A 14,912-nucleotide genomic window follows, 5' to 3' on the forward strand; every position below is an offset into this window, starting at 1 on the left:
CTATCCATTGGTCCACTGTCTTGTTGCTCTTACTTCTTCCTCTCACTGTGTACATGCTGCCTATATGGTGACCTGTATTTATATAGTATGTATCCCTACTCCTTAGCTATTCTGCTTTCTTATTGGTTCTGCCCTATGCAAAAAAAAAGTTTTATCAGATAAACAATCAGATTAAGTATGCCTTATACAGAGGAAGGACTGGAGTAATAGCACAGTGGGTAGGGGGTTTGCCTTGCACAAAGCTGACCCGGGCTCTATTCCTCCATCCCTCTCAGAGAGCCCGGCAAGCTACCAAGACTATCCTGCCCGCACAGCAGAGCCTGGCAAGCTACCCATGGCGTTTTCGATATGCCAAAAACAGTAACAACTAGTCTCACAATGGAGACATTACTGGTGCCTGCTTGAGCAAATTGATGAACAACTGGACGACAATGCTACAGTGCTATATAGATGAGATTTTGTGGAATGACAAGCCCAAGGTCTTAATTATCTGGCCTCACTCCTTGCTTCCTCTGAACAAGCATACAATCAGTTGTTAAGATAAAACAAAGTTTATTGTGTAAACCTTACAACCACCTCTTAAAACTTTCGTTAGAGAAGGAAAAACAGATCTGAATGAATTTATTGAGAAATCAAGATTAATTAAAGGTGGATCTTTCTAAGTGAGAGGTCTTGATTAAATTGAGTAAGAATCACAGTGCAACTGTCTGTGATTGGTGGAAACAGCAAGGCAAGGATTTTGAAAAGGAGAGATTCAGAAAATCATAGGGTATAGATTGTTCATATTTTCCATTGAAAAGTGAATAGCTCCTGGATCTGGGAAGTTTTCAAGAGTGAAAACTCCTGAAAAAATAGGGAGAAGAAATCAATACTAATGCAGACCAAATAGCAAATCAATCTATACTAATACAAGCAGAATAGCACAATTTTCATGTACATAGGTTCAACCCAAAGGAAATTATATATAATCAAGAGAGCATTTGTTGTACATTAGGAATTATGATTTAGGTTCCCAGCTAAGGGGCAGTCCCATGGTGTGTGCCATCGTCATTGGAACATACTGAGTTATATCCCTAATTCCAGGGAAACTTTTAGAAGATCAGATAAGAAGATGGTCTGAGGTTAGGTCATTTGTAGTGAAACTTTTTAATTGGTTTGTACATTCATTTGTTTTTTTAACAGACAACTGAAGCATTTGAGTTTTTTATTTGCACCAGGGTATTGTGTAGCAGTTTGCCACAGGCATTTTACATTTCAGCATAATTTTGGATCTTTATTTCAGCTTATTAGTCTATGTTTGGGGGAAAATTAATGCAAAAAAATTCCCTAACAATCCACTAGCAATCTTGCAACAAATCCCATAAACCCAGAGAGGGCAGCAGAGGGAAGCAGATTTCTGTGCTTGCGTATTTAAAAGAGTAACATTTCATTATAATGGGATTCTTAGGAGATGACTAAAAATGAAATCATGGGGTGTTGGGTATTTTCCAAGACATAAAAAGCCTCTGAATCAGACAGGAAATTGCCACCTTTAAAAAGTTCCTGCTCTATCTCTGGACCTTCTCCCAGAGACGGAGAGATTGGAAGCTCCATTTCATATTCTTGCTTAGCCAGTACCCACAGAGGACGTAAATTCCATTAGATGACTGCAACTTCCGTTTTCTCTCCCTGACACACTTTGTTAAGGGACACCGGAAGCGCAGGAGGGTGCTTTGGGGGCAATGAAGCAACCTTAGTTGAAGAGGCTTTCTAGGGGTGAAGCATTGGGGATGCTTAACATTTGAAAGAAGTGTGAACACTGTATTTACATTTAAATTAAAATAGAAACTTCTTATAGGTTATGATTCTCAAAGGTGTGTATGTGTGTGTGTGTGTGTGTGTGTGTGTGTGTGGCACATTTGCTGAGGCCTATTGTTTATTCATGCTGTAAATCCTTTGAAATGTGTTAAAATGCTTCCCACTCATTATAAAGCGCCTGCCACCCCTGGATTACGACTTTGATGTCACCAATCCTGCTTCAAAGGGTTCTTTCTGGGCTATTAATCACAGTTTAGCCTCTGAAAATATCACCAGAGAAAACATTTGGACATCTTTGTGCTAGACTTGCTAAAAACTTTGAAATCTTGAGTGTCTTGCCTTTACACAAATTGCAGCATTTCCTTTCATTGATAACTTTTAATTTTACTACAGAATTGAACGATATTGTAAGCAAAAATTAGGCAGACATGCAGATGTCTGTATGTTCTTATGTTAGGAGGCTCAAGATTCCAGAAGAGGTGGAGGGTGGGTGGGAGGGACAAGAGTCAGACCACTTTGACCTATCAGAGGTTAAAAGCTATAGGAATCGGAATAACCAAGAGACTGAGGTTCAAGGGAACCTCTCTTCATTTGCTTTTGTTTTTGTTTACAATCATAAATTAGTGATATTCCCTGGTCTTCTCTTGCCTTTTACAATGTGTTGAGCACTATGAGAACTGTTCACAGCAAATACTATTAATAATAACAAGCCATGCTAGCTAACAGGAAGTAAGCACTAACTTGCATTGACCCTGTGTTGACAAGCACTTTACATGGATGACCTAGTTGAGTGCTCAAAGGTGTACTGAGAATTGGATCATCTTGTCCTGGTAACCATGAAAGCTTGATTACTGTCCTGCTGAGCATCCGTCTAAGGAAAGATATAGTGAGAAAGAGCTTTACTGGCAACAAACCCAGGTTGGAAGATGATGGTCTCATATCCTCCCAATAGCTGTTATCTCTTCTTGGTCACAAGGAGTCTTTTAAAGAGAAAGATTAGGGAAGTATGTTTTTAGAATGAATCACACTGACCCTTTGACACACAGTGTGTTAACTGTGTAACTGAGCAAAGTAAGGGTTAGGCTTTGGGGAAAAGGGTAAAATGAAGACAAATTGTCCTTTTCGTGAGGCTTTAGGGCAAGGACAGTTGTCCTTGTTTAAGATTGACCTTTGGCTAAGTTTCATCCTCATGTAATAGACAAGAAAAACGGATGCTCTAAAGTAATACTTTGCAAGGTCATAGACCTGGCAAATACTTAGACTCATCTGTCTCCATTAATTGGGTGCTTGCCAACTCTCTACATCTTTTGGATCATTGAGAGCAATCAGGGATCTCACTAGTGAACACAAACTGCAAATGAATTCTTTATCCCTGCTTACAACGACTTCCAGAAAATTCCCAGCTCTTCCCCTTTATATTCATCTCTTTCATTGACTAATTGGAATTGTTAGAATTATTGAACCTAATTGAAACCTAATTAGATTTATTTTTTTCTTTAATTGTTAAGAGTGGATAACAAGAAACCCACAAAGTTTTAGTTGTAGTACAGTATTGTTTATATATGTCATACGAAGATATATATTATAGCCACGTATATACATATACACATTAATATTGAAAAAGACATGACATTTTTCATCTTGTATGACTAAAGTTCTATATCCAGGTTCTCCCCATTTTTCTGTCTTTCTCCAGCAATTGGCCAGCAATATTCTCTGCTTTAACACATTTGACTATTTCATTGACCTCTCACTGATGACATGTTCTTCCTTCTGTGACTGGCTTATTTCATTTAGCATGAAGTTCTCAAGGTTCATCTATGTAACAAAGATCACTATTTTCTTCTTTCTTATGGTGGAAAAATATCCCATTTTTGAGTATATGTTAAATTTTTTGTTTTCCTTTGCCAAATATTTAGGTTGGAGCTATTTAGCTCAGTAGGATGGAGCATGTGCTTGGCATGTGGGATTCGCAAGTTTGATTCTCAATAGTGTAGAATCCTCCAGCCTGGCTAGGAGTCACCCTTGCATACCAGGTACCAAGCAAGAAAAGCCCCGAAGAAACAGCTGAGTGTGACCCCATGGTGGGGGCAGAAGCCAAAGAGATAGTACAGGGGTTAAGATGAATGTCTTACATCCCACTGACCCTAGTTAGACTCTGGCACTACATAAGGTCTCCCAAGTATAGCCAAGGATCACTCCTGAGCAGAGAGTCAGGAATAATCCCCAAGCACTGGGGACCCCTCCTAAACTACAGAACGAAAACCCCAAATTTGTTCCACCTCTTATCTATTGTGGATACGGGTGTAGTGAACTGACAGTGCAAATATCATTTTGAGGTTCTGTTTTCAAGTCTTTTGCTTGAATATCCGCAGGCAGGATTGTGGGTCACATATTGGTTTGATTTTTAATTTTTGTAGAACCACTATACTATTTTCTATAGTGGCTGCACTATTTTACACACCTACCCACAGTGTAGAAGAACTCCAGTTTCTCCACATACTCACTATCACTTGTTAGTTTCTGTTTTTGTTGTTTGTAATGATGATCCTAGCTGGTATGAGCTGGTGATAGTTCACTGTAGTATCTATCTAGCCCCCCAGTGTTGTAGTTTTAAGTCTTATTTTTGTACATGCCATAGGGATCCATTTTAATTTTTTTTACAATGTTCAATTTTCCCAGAGAAGTTATTGAAGAAACTACTTCCACTATTGGAGATAGTCTTGACAACTTTGTCAAAGATCATTTGACCAGAGGGTATTTATTATTATTATTATTATTATTATTATTATTATTATTATTATTATTATTTTGCTTTTGGGGTCACACCCGGCATGCACAGGGTTTACTCCTGGCTCATGCACTCAGGAATTACTCCTGACGGTGCTCAGGGGACTATATGAGATGCTGGGAACCGAACCCAGGTCGGCCTCGTGCAAGACAAACACCCTACCCGCTGTGCAATCTCTCCAGCCCCTGGATTTATTTTTGAGCTCTCTATTTGGTTTAATTCTTTTTAATGTAAAGTTTCATTTTTTTTATTTCTTTGAGGGATGTGTGTGTGTGTGTGTGTGTGTGTGTGTGTGTGTGTGTGTGTGTGTGTGTGTGTAGGGTGAAGATGGGTGTGTTAGTCCATACCCAGTGGTGCACAGGGGGTTCTCCTAGGAGTTTACCTATGTTTGTCTTTATGCCAATATGCTGTTTTGATTACTGTAGATTTATTTTGATATTGGAACACCTGAAACTTTTACCTTTATTCTTTCTTTTCTAAATTATTTTGATACTTTGTTGTCGTTGTATTTCTAAACGACTTTCAGGATTTTGAGGGGGATTGCATTGTATTTGTAGATCTCTAGATAATGTGAATATTTTAACAATATTATATCTCCTAATCCATTAGCACAATCAGGAAAACAAAATATGCCATTCCTAAATACTATATTTTGTCATAAAAATATTTCGAGTTGAAAGTAGTTGAGAAGAACCGATATTAGATGTCTGATTCTGCCCCTAATTGCCTAAAATTAGGATATAAGGTTGTAAAAGCATCTATCTCTTCCCGTCTTGACCAGAAAGAATTGCCAGAGACAACTCCAGACTTTTATCAGCCCAGAGATATCACCAGAGGAATGTATAAAATAAACTTTACTAAATAGCCCTTACCTTCCTTTAAAGGAGTCCTCATTTCTTTACTATCCCACAATATACTAAGACTAAAAACTTCAAGTTTATTTTATTTGACTTGTCACTTTTTCTTTTCTTTTTTTTTTTTGGTGAAGATGAACAATAAGCCCAAGTTGTAACCACCCCTTTTTGGTTACTGGTCACTGTATACTATTACTATGTCTATGTAAACTGCAAAAATTAATACATTGCTCTTGTTTTTTCTTCCTTATCTGCCTTCCATCAGTCTGTTTTTCAGTGCCTTAGCCAACAAGCCCAAGATGAACTGATGGAAGAAGTGATCCTTTTCCTTTCTCCAATAACGAATTTTCCATTTATTTGTTCATACCTTCTTTAACTTCTTTCAGAAATATTTTATAGTGTTTATATATGAGGGTTTTTGTCTCTTTTGTTAATTTTATTTTTAAGTATTCTATTAGTTTTGGTATCACTTTAAATAGAATTGTTTTAGTAACTTTCTTCTTGGATTTTCATTGTTGTCTTGTTGAAATGCAACTGACTTTTTGCTTGGTTTTGGTTTTGGTTTGGGGGTTACAGCAGGTGATGCTCAAAGGTTATAACCAGCTTTGCACTTAATCTTGGCAGTGTTTAGGGATTCTGGGGATCAAACCTAGGTCATCTGCGTGCAAAGCAACCTGCTGTACTATCTCTCTGGACCCTGTAACTGACTTTTCCATGTTGATTATATTCCACAAATTTTCAGAATTAGAGTTGCTTTTGTAGTTTTGTGTGTGTATGTGTGTGTAAGTAATATTTAAAACTTTCTACATGCAAGGTCATATCACTTATAAAAGATATTTTTATTTCTTTGCCTTCCATTAAGGTGCCTTTTAAAAAAGTTACTTCTTGTCTAATTGCTTTAACTAGTATTTCCAGTAATATGCAGAAAATGTAAAAATAAACCCCTTGCCTTGTTTCTGATTTTGGATAAAAGATTTTCAATTTTTCACTGAAAATGTTTGAGTCTTTCAAATGCGACCTATTTATATTTTGATAATTTCTTCTCTTCCTAGTTTTTTTTCACTAAGCAAGGCTTTTTTTTTTGTTTTTGTCTTGGGAATAGGGGAAAGCTATATCCAAGGGTGCTGGGGGCCTTCCCCTCTCAGTGCTCTGGGGTTGCCTACTGTGGTGTCTGGGATTGAACCTTGGGCTCTTGTGTGCAAAGCAAGTGCTCCAGCCTTTTGAACTAACTTACTGGCCTATAGAGACATTCTTGTTTTATTTTTCTTAAACAATGAATATATTTTTGATTTATACTGTAAACTGTGTATAATTCATGAACTATTATAATTTACAAAATTTATGAGAGAAGCTTTTAAAATTTTCAAAAATTCTAAATTCTGAGCAAATCACTTGAAAAAAAAATTCCAAAACTCACAGAAACAAAGGAAAAGATTGCTCAGGATCCTCGTTTTGTTTTGCTTTGTTTTCTCAAGTGGGAGGAGTGAGAGGGCCACACCCTGTGAAGCTCAGGAGCCATTCAGGTCTGTAGTTGGAAGTGACCCTGAACAGCACAGGGACCCAATTAAGGCTATGTGGTGTGAGGACTCAACCAAAGTTAACCAAAGCAGCCACACGCAAGGATTAAGTGTCTTACCTTCTATACTATCTCTCCAGCTTTATGAGCTTCTTGACTTTTCTTTCAATTTGCCTTTTTTTGCCTTTTTTGCTTAGGAAACTTGGCCCAGACAAGAGCCAGGATAACAGTAGCCTCAAGATCTTTGCCTCCTCACTTCAATGCAGGGAGAGCTAAGGTAAGAGCCAAGGTCCAAAGTATGGATCATGGGAGATCCTGTCCTGAGGATAATCTTGGGATGGGCAGCATGCTACAACCTGGGCAGTTGGGAGAAGAGAGCAAAGAATTCAAGAAGTTAGGGGTTAGGAAATTTGAAATATAATGATTCTTGGACATATATAGTGATATGTAGTGTAATCGAGGATTAATGGGATGATAGTGATAGTGCACTATCACTATCACTATCATCCCATTAATTCTCGATTTGCTCGAGTGGGCCCAGTAATGTCTCCATTAGTCCTGGCCCTGAAATTTTAGCAGCCTCTACTCGTCCTTCCCAACGGTGCTGGTGCCGCATGAGAGGCTCCTTCAGGGTCAGGAGAATGAGACCCGTCATTGTTACTGTATTTGGCATATGAATACAGCATGGGGAGCTTGCCAGGCTCTCCCATGCAGGCAGGAAAACTCTCCGGTAGCTTGCCAGGTTCTCTGAGAAGGAGAACTAGGCTAGAAGATGTCATGTCTTGGATATATATCTTGAAAAAAGTTGTTCTTCTGCCTTTTTAAGTTCAGCAATGAGGGATCTCTGAATTAAACTGAAATCAGCAGATTGGCAAAGGAAAAACCAGATTTTAATCATGTACATATATCAGGAGCTTACCATGGAAGGCCTTATTCCTGGCCCTTCACTCAGAGATCACTCCTAGCAGGGCTTAGGGGACTATGTAGGTGCTGGGGGTTGAACCCAGGTCAGTTGCATGCAAGGCAAGTATCCTATCTGCTATACAATCACTCTAATTTTTTGTATAGCACCTTGATAGGAAAATAAGTCATGAGGGAGGAGAGAATTTGGGGGAGAACAAATGGCTTTTGGGAAAAATAAATAATAAATGCTCCCTTCTCAGGATAGATGGAGCAACAAGAGCTTATGGCAAGGCCTAATTGGGTAATTTCATATCCTAGTGCTGAGTTCCTGACTTTGGTGACAGGAAATAATTTTACTTGATAGCAAAACACCCAGGAAAGGAACTTAGGATGGTTGTACTCTTTTTAGACCCTATGGTTTTAGACAGGTATAGGAAGTTCAGAGAAAAAAAAAAAAGCTTCTTATAACTATTGATTCTTCTTATAACTGTCTTCAGCTCAAAATACTCCTGTCACCATAATATATTCTGGACCTCTTTACTGATTCCCAAAGAGACCTGTTAAAGTATAGAAAAAAATGAAACTTGAAAATAAAGTTCATTTTGAAAAAAGCATTTATTTCTTAAGTTTATCACCAACCTCTGAAAGAGTAACAGTGATCAAGTGGAGTCAGCAGGGAAAGAAGACCAGGTTTCCTATTGCTTTGCCTCTCAAAAATGAATGGTACATGTGTCTGTTCAAGGGGACTTTAGAAGAGTTAAAAAATATTTTACTTGCTTCAGCAAAAAGCTCAAGCTTCATTATATGTGCTAAGCCCAACAAAAAATAACCTTGAGGGTGATATAGTAGTAATACATATTACATCTAAATTTTCTTATCTCTTTGTTTGTATTGAATATTATTTTTGTTTGTTTGATTTTGAGCTACAGAAAGCAATGCTCTGGGGCTACTACTAACTGTTCAGTGGTCACTCCTAGTAGTCTCAAGGGACCATATGTGGTTGCTACATTTTTGTCAAATAATATGTAGCCTTGTTTTATTTGCTCATATTTAAAGTTTTTTCTAATATCATTCTTTTTTAAAAATGTATTTTATGTTGGGGTTTGCTCCCCAGCAGCACTTTGGGAGTTACTTCTGGTGACAGCTCAACAACTACTCAGGCCCCAGAGGTGTTCCCTGTAGTGCTTGGGGCAGGGGTCATGTACTTCTGGGGATCAAAGTTGGGGCTCTGTATGTGCAGAGCATATGCTCTAACAGCCTTTGAGTTGTGTCCCTGGTCATATATAGATATTTAAGGGGCGCCCATGTGGTGTTCAGGAAGTCCAGAAGCCACATACAGTGAGCCTTAACCAACCAGATTGGATATTTAAACTTGAGGACCCAAGGGGGGCTATTTATGCTGGAGACTTCTAGGGCCAGTGGCCTCAGGGGCCTCCAGACCTACACCTGGTCATACTCAGGGGGCCACATGATGAAGGAATTGAATCAAGTTGCCCCAACCCCTGTATATACTTCAAAAATAATGATGTGAATACATCTTTATATAAAACACTATTTCAACTGCAACATTTGTGTCATGTACAATTTGTGCCTGAACAAAGCTTAATCTAACAAATGTATATTCTCAAAGGGGCACATAACAATCGTCTTGCACTTAGCAAATCAGCGCTGTCTAGGTGACCATTTCTATCACTGATGTCATCATCCCAAAGCATAAAAAATGCAAGAAAGCATACTATTTAAATAGACCTTGAAAAAAATCCACTGGTTTATAGACTGAAAGCAGAACAAGAAGGCAGGCTTCCATTTTCAGCCTCTGCATATACAGTGACTCAGTGTCCCCCAATCTGAACATCTGTGAAAGACTGAGGAAAGTACTCTGAGAATTGACTTAGGGGTTACAAATAAATTTTAGCAAGCTGGCAAATTTACAAATATAGAGCCCTCCAACAATGAGGAGCAGCTGTGCATTTCTGGAGCTAAGGCTTCAACCAGATACTAAAAGGATCAGGAAGAGGTGTAGCTCAATGGTAGAGCATTTGCCTTGTAGGTATGAGGCCCTGGTTTCTAATTCTAGCATCACTGGAGGTGGGGATGTGGGTAGAAAAAAAATTAAAAAGTATCATGGTGATGCTGAAAGATGAAAGATTCTGTTTCTGTCAGTCTACTTTCCCCTCCTTTCCTCAGTTTGAGGTTTTGACCACTGGTGTATTCCAGACCCCATTCATTCTTACACTTCCCACACCCAACACAGGGTTGTGTCTTTTGTGTACTGCCTGCTCTCACTGAGACCTGGCTTGTGTCACAAATATGTTCTCTAGCACATGCCCTCATGAAATTAAATATGTATGTAGGTAAGAGGCAAAGGACTAGAAATGTGTTTTCACTTAGAAAGGAAACGAGAGGCTGCAGAGCTAGCCCAGTGGCTGAGTGTATGCTTGGCATGCGGGAGGCCCAGATTCATCCCCAGCACCGCATAGTCCCCCAAACTGAGCCCTAACACCGCAGGTAGTGACTACCTGGCTCAGAAGAGCTAGGAGTAGCCCCAAGAATCGCCAGAAGTGTCATTCCCATCCAAATAAAAGGATGTCAATGGAAGGCTTTCTGATATATTGCAAAAATATAAAGAGTAACAATAATCATTAGGGAAATCTGCCTCCTTTTCTCTGTCTTACCTGAGATAAAGTAAGAGTGGCAGCCTTACAGGAAGCTGGCATTGAGCATGTTCTGCTAAGAGATCTTTGTGTCAACTCTTCCCCAGTTAGTGCTGAGGAAGCTTTAGAGAGAAGTCCTGCTGTAGAGACTGTTTTCCTTACAAGATGGATGGATCACTTGATAGCAGTAGAAATTTTTGGTAAATAGGCTTGTCAAGAAGATAAATATAAGCATGTTGCAGATTTCTGGATTCAAATAGTGGGCATTTCCCAGAGGGGAAATTCCATTTTTCATGAAACCTAGATGGTATAAGAGATTTATTTTGAGTTTTAATCCTAGAATGAACTTAGTAGACAAGACAGACATGTAGTTTTAAAGTAACATGCTTTCAGGGCTGGAGCAATAGCACAGCGGGTAAGGCATTTGCCTTGCATGCAGACGACTCGGGTTCCATTCCCACCATCCCATGTGGTTCCCCAAGCACCCCCAGGAGTAACTCCTGAGTGCATGATCCAGAAGTAACCCCTGTGCATTGCCGGGTGTGACCCAAAAAGAAAAAAAAAGAGTAACATGCTTCCAAGCTGATTTTGTATGTCACATCAACTCATGTGATGTTTTAAAAATATAATTTTTGAATCAGAAAGAAATTAATTCAGATATCAATATGACCAATTCATAGGTGCAAGACTAGGAATTTTACCTAAAGTCTTTGAACCTTACCTTATTTATTGATAGAATAAGAACTATAATGGGACTTACCTCATAGGGTCATTTTGAGGATTCAGTGATATAATATAGGTACTGTGTTGTGTCTAGTATGGTGCGTTCACATCAGAAACCATAGATGTTTTATTACTCATGTCTGGATAACCATCTGAAGCTCCGTGTGTGGTGTCCATATGTATACAGAAGCTTGCTCATTTCCTGTGGGCTTAGGATCTGTACCACAATTTGTAAAGCTTACTCACAAATACTTTGAAGGTTAACTAGCATCTCTCACAAGGAATTGGGCAGGACATTTGTCATGTGGGCAGAGAATAGGCTTACTTAGCTCCAAGTGGCTTATATGGTTATGTGAGGGAACTGGTATGTATGCTGAGTTAAACAGACAGTGGTTTTATCCTAAATATCTTCTCTGCTGATCATTTTGATGTTGATTTCAATGAAAGGGTTTTTTTTTTCTTTGCAAGGAAATAAAAATCACCTCCTTGTAATATTTCATGGGTACCAGTAGTAGCCTTCTGGCTTTGTGTTCATTCTCAATATTGATTACTGACCCAACATTTAATCAATCAAGGTAATGATGCACAGAAACTTCTGTTGCTTCTTGCATGTGTGCAGAGCAGTGGTTTATACTAATCAGCTTTACTAATGAGGAACAGAGAGGGTCTAAGAAGTGAAATAGCAAGCCCAAGTCCGTACAACTAGTGAGAGGGCGAGCCAGTTTTTCTCAGTACTTGAGGACTCATTCTCCCAGAAACTAGGACGGTGTTTCTCCTCTGCTTTTGAGGCTACTGTTGTTTTGTTTTGTTTTGTTTTGAGAAATACACACCTTTAGCAAGAAATTTTTGATGATACACCTAATTGATGATAATAAAATTTTACTTGATAATAATAGAGTTTTGGAGACTTAAAAAATAATAAGTAGAGGGTACTTATTACTAACAAAGATAGTTTGAAAAGACCACTCTTAGGTTAGGACCTTTTCCTCTCTTATGATTTTGACTCTTTAAAGTATATTAAGTTCTCTGGTGCTCTTAGTAGGACTTGGTACATCAGAGGTCTTCTCATTTGAAGAGCCAAAAGATTCAACTTGTGGTATGTCCTTTTGTTGAAATTCCCTTTTAATTTTTAAATTTCTAGGGTTTGCTTCTTTTTTCTGGGGTGGGGCTTGCTGAGCAATAGTCAGGGGACCTGAGGCCACTTTCTGTGATTTTTGGATTCCTACAGTTAATTTCATTCATAAATTCCTTGCTTCGGTGGTCGGGGCAGAAGATGGGAAGCAGGTGTAACTTGTGCTCTGGCCTACTAAGTGAGCATGTACGACCTTTGGGAGGGCAGAGGGTGTGGCAGTCTTGGACTCTGATGGCAGGAAAACCACTGGTTTTCTGCAGTTAAGTCCATATCTTTCTCATCATCCAGCTCATGGACTTTGCCTCATTTCCTTGTGGGAAAGGATTTGTTTGGTTGACTTTCTTGAAAGACTGCCCAGGATCTCATTAGAACATGGAGAAGTACAGCCATTATGCTGCTAGGGGGTCTGAGTGAGGCCAGAAGTTACTTCCCAGACTGTTGCCTTTGTCAAATGAGTAGAATAGGGCAGATCTGGTTTTCTTTCAAACTTTTCCCCATTATGCACACACTCTTTTGACCCGAACATCAAGGTTCCTCAAATATTTTATGAAACAGCCTTTCCATGTTGGGAAGAACCAAAAATTTAAATGTTTTCATTCTCAAACCACTTCACTCTGCCAGGTGGACACACTGGAGGTGATCCGGCACCCGGAAGAGACCACCAATATGAAGAGGCAGACCATGGCTTCTTACTTCCGGGTAAGGAATCCTCATTCCCACTCCCAGGAAGGACACCTCAACTCATCTCATGAAAGCTTCAGATTGGTGAAAGCCAGGGAAACAAGCACAAGAGTCAAATAAAAAAATAAGTTACAGGGAAAGAAAAATCAAAGCACTACCACTGGAACATAACTGACCGTGAAGTATCTTATTCTCAGAACTCAGAAAGATCAGATGAATCCCAAGCCTCCACACCATAGTCTCTGCCATTGGGCACCTAGCCCTGACCTTGTGTGCTGATTCTATGAGCTGATTCTTGGCCTCACAGCTTCTGGAATCTGCCACTTTTCTAGCATGTTTATGGAAAAGTAAAATCATCCACAAAATTCCAGGAGGAGGCTTATCATGTTTAGATCCTGAGAAAAGTCTCTTAATTTCAACATTATTTTCTTAGATTGAATAGACCCCTTTTAAGAACCGTTTGCCTGAGTCTGATTACTTACCACGTTTGCTCCCCCAATTCTATATATTTTATGTAATAAAATGATTTAACTAAGTGAAAACATTGTCTCTAGATGGGCTCAGTTTAGGAAAGGTAAGGCACATAGGCACTTTGTATTCATTTGTAAAAGTTTATCTTTATAAGTAAATTTAAGATAAATTGCACACACACAGAGCCTTACAGTTGGAAATACCTTAGAAATCTTTCAGATTTATTTATTTATTTTTTGCTTTTTGGGTCACACCCAGCGATGCACAGGGGTTACTCCTGGCTCACTCAGGAATTACACCCTGGCAATGCTCAGGGGATCATATGGGATGCTGGGAATCGAACCCGGGTCAGCCATGTGCAAGGCAAACGCCTTACTCGCTGTGCTATTGTGCCAGCCCTTAGATATTTCAGATCTTTAAGAAATCCCTTAGAGATTCTCTTAGCTACTATTAAGCTAAGGTCCATGCACCTTCATGGTGAAAATGCTAATAGGCCAGACAGAATGCCTGATCTCAGAAGGTTCTAGCTATAAGATATGATTGCCACAGGAAGAGGCTCTGCAGGTGGATAAAAGACAATTAGTTTGGAAGGTTGGTGAAAGCCAAGGAAATAAGCAGAAGAGTCAAATAAAAAAAGAGTTACAGGGAGAGAAAAATCAAACAACTACCACTGGAACATAACACATGACAGCTAGGGCCACTGATACATGGGGAACTAGCAAGTTCGAGAGGGTTTAAGGCCAATAAGTCTGACCTAGCTAATTGAACATCAGAAGAAGACTAGAGCAGGGCTAAGATCATGAACTATAAAACACATTTTAGTTCAGTTCATATATATGCAATACAATGAGCCCCCATCATGCCTCTGCATGCCATCCCATGTTTGGACTTTTCTTTCTTGGTTCTGTAAGCCACACCCAACTGTGCTTAAGACTACTCCTGGCTCTTGTACTCAAGGATCACTCCTGAAGGTGCTTTGGGAACCATATAGAGTATAGGGGATAAAATTGTGGTCACACACATGCAACTCTGTACTATCTTCCTGGATTGTCAGTGGAGTTCATGCCCACCCCCAGCTATCGTGTGCCAGACAGCACTATTCTGCTGAGGCTTCAGGAGTCCCCAACAGCAGAGTTCCAGGATAATGCTAAGTACATCTGGCCTCCGCTGGGGATAAGACATGCAGCCTCAGGTTTATGAGGCAGACACTTGCCTGTGAGTCATTCTTGGGTTCCTAAGGAATGCTTTGAGTCCACAGCAGCTACAAGCACTCTTCTACACTTATATTATAGTGTATTGCTAGCTTTTTGTTTAGACACTGAAAGATACACCCATTGTCTATAGACCAACAAATCACTCTGTAAGCCTACATTGTTATCTTCCATTATGT

The 14,912-nt window shown here is 39.3% G+C and overlaps 1 protein-coding gene across 1 annotated transcript in view; it reads left to right on the forward strand.

Annotated features, from left to right (window-relative positions):
• MYO3B (myosin IIIB) overlaps positions 1-14,912 on the forward strand; it is a 460,143-nt gene that overhangs the window by 240,285 nt on the left and 204,946 nt on the right. Inside the window, 4 exon segments of the mRNA XM_055121066.1 lie at positions 7,156-7,235; positions 10,235-10,238; positions 10,332-10,369; positions 12,992-13,069. Of these exon segments, the coding sequence (XP_054977041.1) occupies positions 7,156-7,235; positions 10,235-10,238; positions 10,332-10,369; positions 12,992-13,069 (200 nt within the window).

The sequence above is a fragment of the Sorex araneus genome, chromosome X (assembly GCF_027595985.1).
Source record: "Sorex araneus isolate mSorAra2 chromosome X, mSorAra2.pri, whole genome shotgun sequence".
Lineage (NCBI taxonomy): Eukaryota > Metazoa > Chordata > Mammalia > Eulipotyphla > Soricidae > Sorex > Sorex araneus.